This window comes from Macrobrachium nipponense, chromosome 9 (assembly GCF_015104395.2).
Source record: "Macrobrachium nipponense isolate FS-2020 chromosome 9, ASM1510439v2, whole genome shotgun sequence".
In the NCBI taxonomy this organism is placed as follows: Eukaryota; Metazoa; Arthropoda; class Malacostraca; order Decapoda; family Palaemonidae; genus Macrobrachium; species Macrobrachium nipponense.
This window is the reverse complement of record NC_061110.1, coordinates 90,225,521-90,242,354: the sequence shown is the minus strand read 5'-3', so window position 1 is coordinate 90,242,354 and position 16,834 is coordinate 90,225,521. Positions and strand designations below refer to the sequence as shown.

The 16,834-nt window shown below is 38.0% G+C and overlaps 1 protein-coding gene across 1 annotated transcript in view; it reads left to right on the top strand.

Annotated features, from left to right (window-relative positions):
* Positions 1-15,174, top strand: part of LOC135217930 (zygotic gap protein knirps-like) — a 23,049-nt gene extending 7,875 nt beyond the window's left edge. Inside the window, exons 2-5 of the mRNA XM_064254021.1 lie at positions 5,438-5,543; positions 5,999-6,141; positions 8,163-8,314; positions 8,507-15,174. Coding sequence (XP_064110091.1) covers positions 6,064-6,141; positions 8,163-8,314; positions 8,507-9,473 — 1,197 coding nt within the window. The 5' untranslated portion in view covers positions 5,438-5,543; positions 5,999-6,063 and the 3' untranslated portion in view covers positions 9,474-15,174. The remainder of the gene's footprint in view (positions 1-5,437; positions 5,544-5,998; positions 6,142-8,162; positions 8,315-8,506) is intronic.
* Positions 15,175-16,834: the final 1,660 nt, after the last annotated feature.

Genomic DNA, 16,834 nt, shown 5'->3' with positions numbered 1-16,834 from the left:
CTTTGAGTAGCAAGCTTTCCTGGCTTAGATATAATCCATTTTTGGTGCTGTTCTTCGCTGAAATATAAAAAGATATCAATTGATATTCTCTGATATTCATGACGAGAATGACAAAAACTTTCTCACCAGGTCTCCCGGTTTAGCACATGCCAGGTTGTTGTTGCTATTGTGGTCTTAGCTGGCATTATGCCAGCACGGGCTCTTGCTCCTGGAGCAGCCTGTAGCACAAACTATAAAAAACATTGCAACTGAAATTCAAAGATATACTCGTGGCTCTGATTCTTCTTTGCTAGTCTACTACAAACTTGTGGGTCATCGATTTAGAGGCTTCCAACAGTAGAGATACTTTTGCAGCAATAATTAATTCCGGAGTGCTTGTAATACTTACTTCAATGTGCTCTCAGATTAGTAATCAGAAGTTCATTCCGTTGTATATACCTTAACACTCCTCCATCGAGTAATTCGAGTTTGCTTACCTCTCTGACTTACTGACACGATGCGAGGCCTCACTTTAGTTTTGAAACTGATACAACTCTGCATTTTTTCTTTCTGAATTCCTCATCCGGGTGCCTTTCATTATTATTATTATTATTATTATTATTATTCTTATTATTATTATTATTCATTATTATTATTATTATTATTAATTATTTTTATTATTAGTTATTATTATTATTGATTATTATTATTATTATTATTATTATTTATTATTCATTATTAAACAAATGATGAAACCTATTCATATGGAACCAACCCACAGGAACCATTGACATGAAATTCAAGCTTCCAAAGAATATAGTGCTCCTTAGAGAGAGAGAGAGAGAGAGAGAGAGAGGGCGAGAGAGAGAAGAGAAGAGAGAGAGAGAGAGAAGAGAGAGAGAGAGAGAGAGCGAGCTATTTTTGATGCGATGACAAGAAAGCAAATTACGACCAGCCGCTCGTCACGAAATGGTCCATGAGACCTATCAATTACGGACGAGCGGTTATTTGTAATGCAGAGCTTGTAACGACCACTTATGCTTCCAAACGAAATTGCAGTGCGCGGGACGACACTCCAGTTGACGTCCCTCTTGACATAATGATCTCTTAAACTGGGGTCAACAGAGGAATGTCGAGGAAAATGAGGCTAGGAGACTCTCCCGAGTATGAAAAGTGACAGATCTCTGGGCCTTAGAAAGAGAGATCATTTAGTGGGTCGCGAAATAGCGATCGGGGTTTGTTCTACTGCTGCTTGGTGCTTGCAAGTGGCCTGAAGATGGAGCGTGATTTCCGAAAAGAATTTATTGAAGTTTATTATGGGTCTGTTTTTACGCTTTAGTGACCGAATAATAATAATAATAATAATAATAATAATAATAATAATAATAATAATAATAATAATAATAATAATAATAAGTGGTACGAGCACCAACCTGAAGGAGTGATAGAAAACGATCAGGCAAAGATCCTCTGGGACTATGGTATCAGAACAGATAGGGTGATACGTGCAAACAGACCAGACGTGACGTTGATTGACAAAGTCAAGAAGAAAGTATCACTCATTGATGTCGCAATACCATGGGACACCAGAGTTGAAGAGAAAGAAAGGGAAAAAATGGATAAGTATCAAGACCTGAAAATAGAAATAAGAAGGATATGGGATAAGCCAGTGGAAATTGTACCCATAATCATAGGAACACTAGGCACGATCCCAAGATCCCTGAAAAAGAATCTGGAAAAACTAGAGGCTGAAGTAGCTCCAGGACTCATGCAAAAGAGTGATCCTAGAAACAGCGCATATAGTAAGAAGAGTGATGGACTCCTAAGGAGGCAGGATGCAACCGGGAACCCCACACTATAAATGCCACCCAGTCGAATTGGAGGACTGTGATAAAGCAAATAATAATAATAATAATAATAATAATAATAATAATAATAATAATAATAATAATAATAATAATAATAATAATAATAATAATAATAATAACAATGATAATAATATCCCGGGCTAGTCTGAGGTGTAACATCGCCAAATATTTCATTTCGATAACCTGTAAATTAGTATTATTAATTCTTTCCTTGACTAATCACTATATTCTGCTTGTAATTCTAATCTTTTGGTCTCAAAGGCTAATCGTTTTCTATGCACGAAGTAAACGCAAAGGTATTAAGCCCTTGTTCTCATAAAAAAAATCAGTCTGGAATTTATTACAATTCATTAGGATTTCAATCCGGAAAACCTTTAAGGAAGTTATCAAGAAACGGACTTCGGGCCTCGTCGTACGAGACCATAAAAATATTACAGCCTCCCCGAGTCGGACCAAGTCATGAGCTCTCTAAATTTATGACCTGTTATTGGGGATCGGGTCTGAGAAGCAATACTCAATTATGCTTGAGACAGATAATGTGGGAAAACAAATAGTCTCCTTTTTTTCCAGCGAGACAATTATCTGAGTACTTAAAGGTCCCCCACCCCCACCCCCGCCCCAGTTCTCTCTTCTCTCTCTCTCTCTCTTCTCTCTCTCTCTCTCTATCCGAGCCTTTCACCACTTACTGCGTGCCGTTTATTTTTCTGTAATTAGTCGCGGTACTTGGGGACTCCTTTGTGAGGTGGACGTCATGCTTGATCGCTATGTTGTCGACTATTGCGTTCAGAAAGACCGGCGGATCCTTGATCTCTAAGCACTGCTGTCAAAGCAAGCGACGTTTGTACTTAATTTTTCGTTTGCAAATTCGCTTTGAACTCTAGTCCACCTTTACATCTTTTCTCCTGTGAAATGGCGTGTTCCTTTTTGGTAGAATTTATCGTGATTTTATCACAAATTCTAGGAAGTCGTTTTTTTTTTGCACACAACTACGATTAAATATATACTAATGCGTTCATCGTAATGGGGTCTATAATCCTCCGATTATATCATCAAAATCCTTTGTTTTGGAGACAGGCCAAAACCGGCCAGGTTTGAGTAAGAAAAGAATAATTTCTTCGGTTCATTGTTTAGCACTATTAGCTAAGCTATAAAGTATAGATAGTCAAGGTTAGGGTCTTGTCAGAATGAGAGAGACTACTTAGTAAATCATCATTTTTCTCGTTAGAAATATAACTAATATGGTTGTTACCCTGCCAAGTAATTTCAATGCCGTCATAGAGCATGATCCACAAGTGAAATAAATGCGTCAACTGCTAGACTTTTGGACTAATGTCCTTTGCTCTCCTTTATGCCCCTAGCTGTTTAACTTCTCAGTTCCGGAGCCTTTATTCCTCACACCGCTGGACTGTGGAACAGTCTCCCTACTGAGGATGTTGTGCAATTGGGACTTCTAAAGTTCAAGCGAAGATGTAATGCATTACCACCCCAATGCAAATCTCCTTTCATTTTAATACATTTTAATTATTTATTAATTATTTTTTTCTTTTTAATAAGTGAGATTTTTTTTTCTGTATTTCCCTCGACCTCCTCTTGCTTCCTAATGAGCACCATAGTCTTTGGAGGTTTGAATTTCAAGTCGATGGCACCTTAGTAGAGCTTGTTCTAGATGAATAGGTTTCATCTTCTGCATATAATAATAATAATAATAATAATAATAATAATAATAATAATAATAATAATAATAATAATAATAATAATAATGCGATTATGTTAACTGCCATCATGAAGGAAAGTGGATTAAATCTGCCCTGAGGCCCAGTCCTCATTGTATACAGCAAAGCATGAACTGGATATGGAAAGTAAGTGAAAGGGATTTGAGGATGCGAGAGATATCCTGGAAGGAGCCGCGTTAAGCAAGAAGAAACATATTGGTCCTGTGCTCAAAAGTTCAAACTTGGGTAACGGCTAGGGTCCTGTTGAGGGCGATTCGGAAGCACCGTCTTCTTGAAGATTCTCTCTCCCTCGCGTGTAGTGAAATGTCTCGCTGCGTTTATGGTAAGACAGGAGGTGGGAAAGGTGAGATTTATTTTTTGAAGTCCGACATTCGTCATACTTTGGAATAACTCGAAGAGAATGAATAGACTCTTGGCCGTGTCCCAGTTATTGTCTCGGGTCTGCTGAATGTCGATTTGTAGCAGAAAAAGCGAACAAATGTTAACCCACCTATATAATAAATATTTTTATAAGCAAATTTGATAAAAGCACAGCTAATACTTTTATGACTATGGATTAAATTAAGTTCTTACGAGTCACACATTAGGAATGAAGGCCGACGAGAAAGAAAAATTAGTCATCAAAACTAACTTCACACCGATCAAAGACTCATATAGGCAGGGTTCAAATCAATGGGGTTTTTACTAAACTCGAGAAAAACCGTAGTAGCTAAAGACCTTGGTTTTAATCGTCTGTTCAGCGTCATATTTTGTTTCTCTCTCGCTCCATTTATCTCACCTTTCCTCAGACATCTAACTGATGCCCACCCATGCCGGGAACTAGTCGGTAGGCTCGAGTTGGGCACGTCTCAATTTCTCTGCCCGTCAGCTGGTTACCCTTATATGATAAGAGAGAGATTCGTTATCTGGCTTACCTGGGGGAGAAGCTACTACGTAGGGTCGTCCTTTGCCGAGGGTTCGCATCTTTGCTTTCTCCTCACGATTTGATCGGTCGAAAGATGTTACGATTTTTAAAATTTATTTTGTTGGATAGTATTATTATTTATTATTAGGATTGGATTATTATTATTCTTATTATTATTATTATTTTATTATTATTATTATTATTATTTTATATTATTATTAGGTAGTAGTAGTAGTAGTAGTAGTAGTAGTAGTAGTGGTAAAGTGGTAATAGTAGTAGGGATCTGCCCTTAAAACGAGTCGAATAAGAATAGTAGATGTAGTGGTAGTAGTGTTTTGCTTTTAGAACTGTACTAATGAGATTACTGTTATCATTAGTAGTAGTAGTAGTAGTAGTAGTAGTAGTAGCAGCAGCAGTAGTGTTAATTAGTGTTTAATACGGCTTGAGTTAAAAATAATAGAATTAAGACATGATTTGCTGGTTTTTCGAGTGTTACTGTCTGCCTTTCATAAGAAGGTTTTTCGTATGTGAAAGTGCAATTGTTCCTTAGATTTTAATTTCAGGCATTTCAACCTTATCCAATTCAGGGCAGCTGTCACGTAAAAAAAATCGAATAATATAATTTTATCACTGGTTATCTCTGCACCATGACTCTACAAATTATTATCTAATTCAGCTTTAGATTCTTATCTACGAAACATTATCATTGGAGGAACCTCAGTTTGTCACATTTATCTACAGTTGATGCTTTAAAAACAAGAATTTATTTTTTACCTCATTACTGATTTCTTTAGTAACGAAACATAATCCCGTCTAAAATGAAAATCCCTAGTCGTGAAGATATTTGCACAGAAGAACAACTCCCAAGTTATTGGGAATTGTTATCTGGCAATAGCGCTTGCTACGATCACCAGTAAACATAATAATCAATATTAACGATGTTATCATTGCAGAGTTTGCGTACATCTTGACGGGGGTAATCTGCGTGATGGCATCAGTGAAAAAATAAACATCCCCCTCGGCCCAAGGAATCTAAAAAAGGTTGAATAAAACAGTAAGGTATAACGATTTCTCAGTCATTGTATTTGAACATTTCGTTTCGCTGCCTAGCTTACAGGTTGTATAGATGAGTAAAGCTATAAAGTTATATAAGTGTTTCTACATTTCTTTAAATGTTATTCGTAACTGGAAACGAAAGCTTTTATGTGCAATGCGTCCTTATTGCATTTCAGCTATTGGGTACGTATTGCAATCAGGCACAAGAACTGGTAAGTATTATAACACGGAAGCCTAATATATATATATATATATATATATATATATATATATATATGTGTGTGTGTGTGTGTGTGTGTGTGTGTGTGTGTGTGTATCTGTGTATATATAGTATATATATTGTAAAGCTGTAATACAGAGATGTTTGTAACTTTCCATTTACTTATGCTAGCTTATGAAAAGCACAATCACGTGTTGCATTATCACCTAAAACATTGACGTAGCTTAATACTTTCCAGAAAATCAGCAATCGTTCCAAGACCCCAGAGAGCTGACACCGAGGGAGCAGCCAGTCGTTTTAGCCATGAATCAACTGTGTCGAGTATGCGGGGAACTGGCAGCTGGCTTCCACTTCGGCGCCTTCACCTGCGAGGGCTGCAAGGTAGTGAGAATGATCAGTCTTGCCTTCAAGTTTGATATTTTTCATATTTTTCGGTATATTTTTTGATGAGTATTGAAGCCAGAAGAGAGGGAGAGCTGAATGGTTGAGGGTAAGTCTGAGAATGCTTGGGAGAGCAAAGAGGGCAATTGAGAGTTTGGAATTATGTAAAAGACGCCAGGAATCGATGTGATTATAAGTGATACGCTGTGGAACAGCGGCTATAGTGCGATGAAGTGGCTGGCCAGGAGTTTCAGGGTATGTATGAAAGAGGGTAATTTTCCAAAGGAATTGTACCTATGTACTGAAGTTGAGGTGGCACAGGGGACTGTAAGTATATAAAAAAAATCCACGTACGTGTAGATGTAGATAATTACGTTTGTGTTTAAGCACAATATAAGAGGTTGCTGAGTAAGCTGCGAATAGAATTCCATATTTGCAAATCACCCAAAAGCTTTTCCCGATGGGGTTCTATTTTGCATAATGATGAAGGAGTTTATTGGGAAAGTGACTGGAATACTGCCAGAGAGAAATGGGTGTGAAGGGAAGTGAAGGGAAGCCTTCCATAGGCGTCTTGTTACTGCGTCTTCCGGGAAGGGATTCAAGAATGCATTCCTCTGCCCTTAATGACCTTGCTTTTGATATAGGAATAAGAAATCTGCTGTTTCTGTACTTTTTCCATCTGTTATGATACTCTTTTTTTTTCATTATCATTATTATTATTTATTATATCCATTTATTGGCAATTACGAACATTATTCTTAAGAATTACGACTTGTCTGGTTAGTAATTGGAAGGGTGACCATCGAGAAAGGTCAGATGTCATCGGCACCCTCATCCCTAAAAAGTCTCATTAAAAAAGAAAGAGAAAAAAAATGGTTTCGTCATCTGATGCCAGCTTCGTCACTGGCTAACAACCTTACCTTCCCAGTTCGAGACCTTGCGAATTTTGTACCTGGCTGTTACTCAGCTACGATGGGTTTCAATGAAGTGCAAATTACATGGGGCTGGCGATCTCACTTCATGAACGCTTGATAAGTCCTGGGATGAGGTAGCTAACCTCATACCTTCTTTATTCTAGTTGCAATCCACCACAGTTATCTTACTGCCAGGTGCAGGGTGGTATATGTTCCCTGTTCTAATACTATCTTATCAGCTTGGTTATAGAGTTCTGATTTTGCCAGTGACACATATTATTGTCTTAGGAGTAGTAAGATTCATCAGAAATGAAGCAGAATTATCAGGTCTCGATAAGATTATGATAGATTTCATACAATTATCTTTATCAATAATTTTCGTTTTCGTGTAATATGACGCAACTTGAATTTTAACGTTTATGAAATGGTTAATGGTACAGTCTGTATGAGTAGCAATTGCAACCAACTATGAAGGTTCTTGAAACACACCATTATGACTGAGTACCGGGTTATATCCACAAAAAAAAAAGTTGTATGTCACGTTGATTATGACTGACCCCGGTAGACAGTCTTCCTTATCAAGGTTTTAGTGAAATGGGAAGAGTAGGTCTTGTGTATAGCCTAGCCAGCCGATCTTAAGTTGACTATCTGGTATTTTTTTTACGATAGAAATAAACAAAAATAATAATTAGCTATCATCGGCAGTTATGTAGTTATGTGCAGAAGAACTACTGACTTCGAAAGAATAGTTAGGATGACATTACTTCTTTAGAAAGTAGTTTTCTATGGATTTATACCAGAAGAGAGAGAGAGAGAGAGAGAGAGAGAGAGAGAGAGAGAGAGAGAGAGAGAGAGAGAGAGAGAGAGAGAGAGAGAGAGAGAGAGAGAGAGAGAGAGAGAGAATAATGATTCCCCTACCATTCCAATGTTTTTTTCTTTCGTAGTGTTTTTAAAAGAACATTCTGAGTGGAATGAAAACCAACTTTAGCACCTCCAGCGTAATGCTTGTTTTACCCACGGTATTCTATTGTCTTGGTTTCATTTATAATGACTCCATTTATTCTTAATCTTTTCCTGGTAAAACATCCTTTTTTCCCCCTCTCGCAGTCCTTCTTCGGAAGGATGTACAACAACGTCTCTTCGCTGGGTGAATGCAAAAACGAAGGTCGCTGCGTCATCAACAAGAAAAACCGAACGACTTGCAAAGCTTGCCGTCTGCGCAAATGCCTCCTCGTCGGAATGTCCAAGAGCGGATCAAGGTTGGTCCTTTTTTGAGGCTTTCGTGAAACGGCGTGAATATGTTTCACTTTTTTCTGGGACTCTTGTATAAAGATATTTATGAACGACCTTCTATAATAAGTAGGCTACCTTTTATTTTTCTAATATTTTTTTTGCCAGAGTTCAAATTCATTTTAACTTGAAAATGAACACTTCCTTTTTTCTCTTCACAGATACGGCAGAAGGTCAAACTGGTTTAAGATCCATTGTTTGCTACAGGAACAAACACTCTCTCCCTCGGCTGAGAATGGTGAAAGTAATCTCGCGTTACAACACGCGAAAATCAGCCTGCAGGACCTTTCCTCCAAGATCACCGAGAGCAAAATCGATCGAGAAGCCGAGATTACGGAGGAAACGCAACTCAGCCCGAAAGGAGGAAGCAATAATTCGGACAGTCCTACTCTGAGCAGTCCAGAGTCTCATCTATCAGACAATTCCTTGGAAATTTCCCTTGATCATCGCGGGACCCCCGCCACCTCCCCTTTGGGTCCGAAACTTGGGTCGCTCATGCGCACTACCTCGGTGTTAACCAACCCAGGTTCACCCTATTACCGCCTATCCCTGTACCCCTATTTGTACTCGATCTTGAACATAGCGACGCCGCCGCATTTCTCAGTACCTTTACAAACGCCCTCCTCCCACTATCAGACTCATTCCCCGAGATTAACGTCGCCCCCCCAGCCTCATCTAAACGTGACGAACGATTGCTCTCAAATTTTCGGCTACGATTGTGATAACTCGCGTTCACCGCTTCCCGAGAAACTCTCCGCTTACACCCCAGCGTTTGAAACTGGGCTAAGAACTCCCGTGAAAGAGGAAAAGAGTGAGAGACCCCACTTCGAAGCAAGGAGACTCAGCCTAGGAGGAACCGCTGATGGATGCTTCCCCACCGGAACTCCCGAATCCTTCTCGTGTTTATTGGAAGGAGACGAGGCAGAAGACGACGAGCAGAAGGAACCCATTGACCTTTCTGTAAAGCGCAAAGCGACCTCCTGGCCTAAGGACCCCGAGGAGGAGGTTTCGCATTCCGGTTCGCGTTTGTTGTCCTACAGCATGAAAGTGATGGCGTCTACGATCAGTCCCAGAAGTGAACAAGACTTTACTAGTCCCATCGATTTATCTTTAAGCTTGGCGTCGTAGTTAAAGAGCTATGGAAAAAACTTCACGTAATTTAATCATTTGAATGACCTTATGACTTTTTGTTGTAAATTAACTGGTTTAGTGGACGTATTCCCAAGATAAAGACTTGAAAACGTCCTCGAATTCATGTACTGGTGCGTCTGACTGGGAAAATTCAGTGCGGTGGACAAAAAAGAAAAAAAAAGTAAAGAAAAGTGAACGAAAATGAAGCCGTCATTTGGGAAATGATCCACGACCCGTTAAACTCACAAAACAGTAAATTGCTTTTCATTGTTGTACAAAACTGAAGTGAAAATGCTGTCCTTCAATTAAAGATAATGAGGGCAAATTACGAGGGAAATTGCCCTTCACCGTTGTGTAAGTTGTTTTAGCTACCAAGGACTCGCCAGAAAACTCCAGTAAGTCAGGAAATTGGCAGAGAATAATTAAATCTCGGTACTGCGGCAAAGGCAACGTAGCTGAAATGGATGTAAGTGGTGGCCTCTAAAACGAAGTAGGCTAGAAAAAAGAAGCATAAAATATGTTCCTCCTTTGTTGATAGACTGAATTGAAAGCCTCTTTACAACCATATTCAAAAGTTCCACCGTATTTTGTCTGGGACAAAGGAAAATACAAAGCGAATCATTTCTTCAGATATCTTAGCGTTAGTTTTGAAAAATGCTCCTTTTGATCTTACCGAAAATGTGATATACTTTTATTTATTCTTATATTATCATTTTTATCTAGTTTTAACGTCAATATAGGTGTACCATCTACTTTTAAGGTCATGTTTTATCAGGCGTTGCTCATGAACTTTGTCAACTATGTCAACACTCGCAAGGCATCTGCAAGTTGAACACAGTTTTGTCATTGCATTCAATAATCCTGGAAAACCTACACGACAGTCTTGATACTGAAGAGAAAGGAACTCGGTAACACTGTAACTGCATTTGCATTCTTATGCTTGATAATTGCTTTAGTAATCAATTATTAGCTGATTATTGATTCGGTAATCGATTATCAACTGATTATTTGTTAAGCAATCAATTATTAGCTGATTATTTGTTCAGTAATCAATCATCAGCTGATTATTGCTTCGGTAATCAATTATCAGCTGATTGTTGCTTCAGTAATCAATTATCAGCTGATTATTTCTTCAGTAATCAATTATCGGCTGATTATTGCTTCAGTAATCAATTATCAACTGATTATTTGTTCAGTAATCAATTAACAGCTGATTATTGCTTCGGCAATCAATTATCAGCTGATTATTGTTTCAGTAATCAATTATCGGATGTTGCTTCAGTAATCAATTAATAGCTGATTATTGCTTCAGAAATCAATTATCAGCTAATTACTGCTTCAGTAATCAATTATCAGCTGATTATTGCTTCAGTAATCAACTATCAGCTGATTATTGCTTCAGTCATCAAAATCATCTTTTTCATCATCGTCATACCGGTGATTTCTAATATTAAGATCGTCAGCATCATCATCATTTCAATTATTTTAATCATATTCTTCCAGGACCCTTTTCCTGGAATGTAATTTGTGGTAAAGAGACTTTTATATAAACAAAGAATAATAGCATAAGTATGAATGTCATTTTGTTGTAAATGATATCTTTGTGGTTCGCTGCTGTATTGTGGCATAGAATATGTTGTCAACAATGACGCACATATTCTTTTTTTTTTCTTTCTCCTTGACAGAAATGTCTTGAGATGAGGATAATTACTTTCCCTGAAACTTGGGTACTTTTTTTCATCAAGTAGAAAGAGAGATACAGGCACATGTGCTCAAATTTACTACTTCTGCAACTGCAAGAAAAGGAAGGTAAGGTGAGATCGAAAAACATATTTGAGGAGTTTCTCATCTTTGGCGGCGCAAGAGAAGGGGTTAGATAAACCATTAAGAAATAGATAAAAGTGAACAATACAGGAAAACTAACATCTAAAAGATTGTGTTGGTTTTTTTAAACAATCGATACGAGCGTCATGGGTTTCATTTGTCTTCTGTTCCAATTTTTATTTTCATTTTATTTTCTTAGAATATTTTCACTAATATCTTAGTGACAAACTTGGAAAATGTCCTCGCCCTGTGACTATCGTGAGGGAGTAGCTTAATCCTGAATACCAGACTGTTACCTTTCACCTCTATTGATCATAGATTCTCTTGTCTATCTTATTCCCTCGATATTTGTTAATTTCATTCATTTCCATACGTTCCCACAGTCTCTCGTCAGCTCACTTTCCCGTATCCCGTCTCCCAGCTCCTCCTCAATCGCAACATCCTACACTTTCCCTGCAACCCTCTCTCTCTCTCTCTCTCTCTCTCTCTCTCTCTCTATCTCTCTCTCAGAGCGCATGTGAAATCGCTGGAAAAATCTCGTAAACAAAAGAAAGAGACAGTGAGTACTTACGAAGCTGAATCTCTTTCCACGGTTCGTGATCCAAATGATGAGTCATTAGATGTGGACATGCGCTGTGGAACTCACGACGGCAGGGAAAGATCATCATCAAAATACAGGGAGTTTCCGTTTTTGCCATTTTTTGTTTAAGCTTGACGGCGTCGACTACGACGACGAAAGGTTACGAAGAATGAATGAAAGGCCTAGAGTCCAGAGGGGTATTTAGAGAGCGGAGGGTATTAAAAGAAAATTTAATTCATCGATGCCTGTGGAGTAACGCGACGTAACAGGGAGTCAGGATAATTATTTTTGTGTGCTTTTTAGATACAAAAAAATTATTTAACGTCCTATTGGTTATAAAACAGATGAAATGGAGTAGCGTGAAACGAGAATAAGTTGTAGCTTAGTGAGTAAAGTAGATAAAAAATGAAAAGAAAAACGGAGATTAAGCCATAAGTTGTAAAGCCAATCCTCCCCATATCGGGAATACAAAAGAAAAGAACAAATACAAGAGTAGCTCCCTTCTTACTCCCCCACAACTACCAAACTCCCTCCTACTCCTCCCTCTACAAAAAAAAAAAAAAAAAAAAAAAAAATTACGGAGTAGTTTCCTAAGCAACCATTGGAAATAGGTACACGGTAGAAAGTACAATAATTTGTAAGTCAACATAGGACGAACAGCAGTTTAATCTGAGAGAGACTGGTTTGCGCAAGAGCCCTCTTCTTCTTCTTCTTCTTCTTCTTCTTCTCTCGTGAGATGCTGTTTGTCCGAGGATATAGGTTGGCAGCACCAGGAGATTTCAAAGCTACTGTTTTGCTTCGCGTATTCATCGTTAACCGTAATTTTTACTTAAGGTTACTTTAGCCTAAAATGAGGGTTAAATTATTATTTAACGTTAAAAAGTTGTGACACTTCGTGGTTAATGAGTTCTGTCTTATTAAAAGGCATTGTTTTGCTATCTATAAATATTGGCCTATAAACCTATATGTTGTAGAGTAGCAATGCTTTGTCTAGCATAACTATTTCCTTATCTCGAATGACAAAACTCTTACGTGATAAATGATGCTTCTATTATGTACGAACACTTATAAAGAGGAGGCATTAATCAAATACCATATTACACTATTTCCCATTTATCACAAACCTTACCAATCTTTAGCACATATATAGGGATTAAAGAATATTTGGAGTTTGTCATATGCTTGAATGTACAAATATTACATTTTGTTATATGCTTGGATGTACAAATATTACATTTTGTGCAGCAGATGAAGTCACACTTACAAGGCGACCCAGAGTCATGTTACTCAGAGTAATGACATCGTCTGTGCGCGTGTATGACGCGAAAGTTACATAATGTAAAGAAACTATGCGAGAGCAACATCACCTCAAGTTCGCATCGCACGTTCATTGCTCGTGCAATGTCCACGAATACGTGTCCCGTATTGTTTTTGCGTGACTGGAGACATTATTTTTTTTCTTTGCAATGGGGATGTGGGAGTAGGTCAGGGGGAGAGCGGGGTGGAGGGGTTTACCCACCGTAGATGTACTTGCGTTAAAAAAAATCGCAATTTATGTTTTTCTTCGTAGGATGGTCCATCTCTTGCCTGGGGGAAAGAATTTGGTCTATTTTTTTTTTCTTACTTTCTCTTCTTCTTTTCACTTCTTTATCATTCAAGGCTCCAAACTAGACGTCTATTTGATCACATCTTACAAAACGTCAAAAGAAAGTCATGTGAGTCGTAAGGGCTATGAACTACCATCTTAATATACCTTTTTTTTCACTTTCATTATAAGTGTGTCACGATTTCCATTGAGATAAAACCTTTTTGATTTTACAGTAAGTAACGGGGACTCAATCTATATTCACGATGAATAACAAAACAAACAAACAAATGAGTAAAGTGAGTAATTATTGACCTAAGAGAAAAATAATCAGGCAAAATTATCACTGCTTCATTTTCTTATAAACATAAACAATATTTAATGAGTTAATTTTTTCTAGACTCTCAGTTGGTCAATGCCTATTTTTTTCTAGACTCTCAGTTGACCAGTGTGCTTGGCAGCACTTCATAAACCGCCTATTGTTGAAATGCCACGGTGCTCTCTCCTTGCCTCGCTTTGTTTGCAATGACATTATTCCTTCAGGAGTTCTTTGGTGACTTTTCAGCTTATATCAGGTGAGGTGATGACTGATGCTGGAAGATTTTGTAGTCTACTCTATCCTTGTTTTTTTTTTTTTTTTTTTTTTTTGCGTGGAGAGACAAGTATCCTAATAGTGTATATTGTCAGGAGGGTGACATTTATTAGGCCGGTTTAACCTTGCGTATATGGGTGTGTGTATGCGTATAGGACTAGATAATAAACAACAAATAATGTCAGTAATACTACCAAAATGGAACTATGTAACATGCTGAAAGCATGTTGCATATAAAAGCGTTACGAGAGCAATATTCTCATGACAATAAAAGTCCAGAGACTAAAGGTTCTGTATTACGAGGAGATTCTTAATAAATTCTGTGTATGTGTGTATGTGGAGGGGGGTGGGGGGTCGTGGGGGTTGGTAGGCTGCTTTCTCTCGCACTGCAGAACCACAGAAGAGGCTTTCAGTTTCGTATTGCTGCTGTCAGAGGAAAGACCACTGACACAGTAGGGTGTATGAGTTTAGTAAAATCGCGCCTACCCGGCGTTACGTTTTACGGTAAGTCTTTTGCCCTTCAGGTCTCTCGGCTGTAGTCAGAGCTGTGCAGCAAAGAGCAACTAAGCTAGAGATTGTAACTTATTCAGTCGAGGCCACGGAAAAGTTTGCTGCCGTATATTCTTGGAGTTAACCATACCGGGTGTCCATAAAGTCCCAGTACCATTCTGAGCCATAAATACTTGGAATGGTACTGGGACTTTATGGACACCCTGTATAATGGTTCTGCAGTTCCTACATGATCCTATCTTTAAAGGTCGCGAAGCATGACCGCCGACTAGTTCAAGGGATACGTACATGATGAACTATTTTGGGGTCCGACTCACACACCTGAGTTAAATTGTGACCTGTTTATATAGTAGCATGTAACTTTCACCCATATAATGAGACAAGACACAGTTACACACCACATATGTATATATTCATATTTCCGTATTCACATATAACCCTGTTTTCACATATTTATTTAAAAAGACCTTCTTGCTTTAAGCTAAGTAAAATAAATTATTGCGATTCGGAGAGAAAAATAAAAATTTTTAATGATTTTTTGAAAATTTTTTCTCTTTCAGTGTTGGAGTATTTCTACGTATGTTTAGTCTTAGTTCAGTAATTAATGTTTGTGCCATAATTTGATATAAGGATTCTTTATACATGCATAATAAACATCTTAAAAATTAGGATGACTGTCAATGCCCTCTCGTATATATATAATTTGAGTTGACTAGATACGTATATATCTTACCTATCTATTTATCTGTCTAGAGCAGGGTTTCTTTTAACTTTTTGATGACTCCAGACCCCCAATGAATTGTCCATTATGGTTCCATAACCATTTTGCTTAAGTCCACTTAAGTCCTATTGGTTGACAATATAACTTAATATACTTAGTTTAATACATACTTTAGGTATAACTAGCTAGGAATAGAACATATAAGAAAATCAAAAGCATTTATAGTTTTATATGATTAATTACTTTAAAAATGTACCCTCGTATACATTGACACATCAAAATCAGATATATACAAATATCCAGAGATCAAGTCCCATATACCCGCAGCATGTGGTTCTCATACCCCCAAGGGGTATGGTATGACCCCTGTTAAGAACCTCTGATCTATGGATTTAATGATGCAATGACAAGATGGCTTTAAGAAGTGATCATATGGAATTCAAGAACTTCGATTTGCAAATCATGGTAGTTCTGTCATCAGAATTCATCGTTTATTGGTTAGAATTCTGAATGTGATTAACAAGAAAGAACCTTTACACACACTCACACCCACCCACCCACACACACAAATTATATATATATACATATCACTTGGATTCCCCGAGATCACTTTCGTAACAGACACGCTTTTGACCTTGGCGCCAACCGTAACATCATCACGCAGATGTTCCCAGACGTGAAACGTCCGTCTGACCGCTTCAGCATCCATATTGGACTACTTTGGTTGATAATTACCTCGGAGCGTATAAATCGTTAGTTTGTGCCATGATGTCTGATTTATAATCGTTGCGTGATTGCTCGTCATAATTCATTTCGCGTCAGCAAGTTGACGAATCAGGCTTTTTAAGTTTTAAAAGTTTGTCTATGGTGACAGAGGTTAGGCCTATTTCAAAAGATATTTTTCGCATTTATAAGAATATATGTTCTAGAATATGTCTGTTATGGAGCAAATACGAGAGACACATAAGATTTTCCTTAATTCATATTTATTTTGACGTAGGACTAGATGACCATTAACAGATAATGTTAATAACACTACCGAAATGGAACCGTCATAAGCCGTCTTCTCAGTATTGTCTCTAGACGCAAGATGAATCTTTGAGCAATAATGAGAAGGCTTTGGAATATTTTCCTTATTTCCGGTTAATTTTGACGTGGGACTAAAGAATCAATATCAAATAAAGTCAATGAGACTACCGAAACGGAACCGTCGTAACTCGTAAGCCATCTCAACACATTAACTCTAGACGCAACCGCCCTCTCCTCACGATCAAACCACCACCATCACCGCCACAGCCGCGCCGACCTCGCCCGCGTTACCATCACTCTTACCCTCGGTGATAATAGGCTACTTTTTTGGTGTTCCGTTCTGATAATCCCGGATACCACTACATACTCTCGCTCTCGCTCCGGTGAGTGAAGGTGAAGCCGAGCTAAAGAAACCAAAGGTAATAATACCAGCCGCCGATCCTTATAGACTTGCGTGTAGGTAGCACAAAAGGTAGTACTGATCAGTATGAATGTTTATTGACCTAAAAGAAGAAGA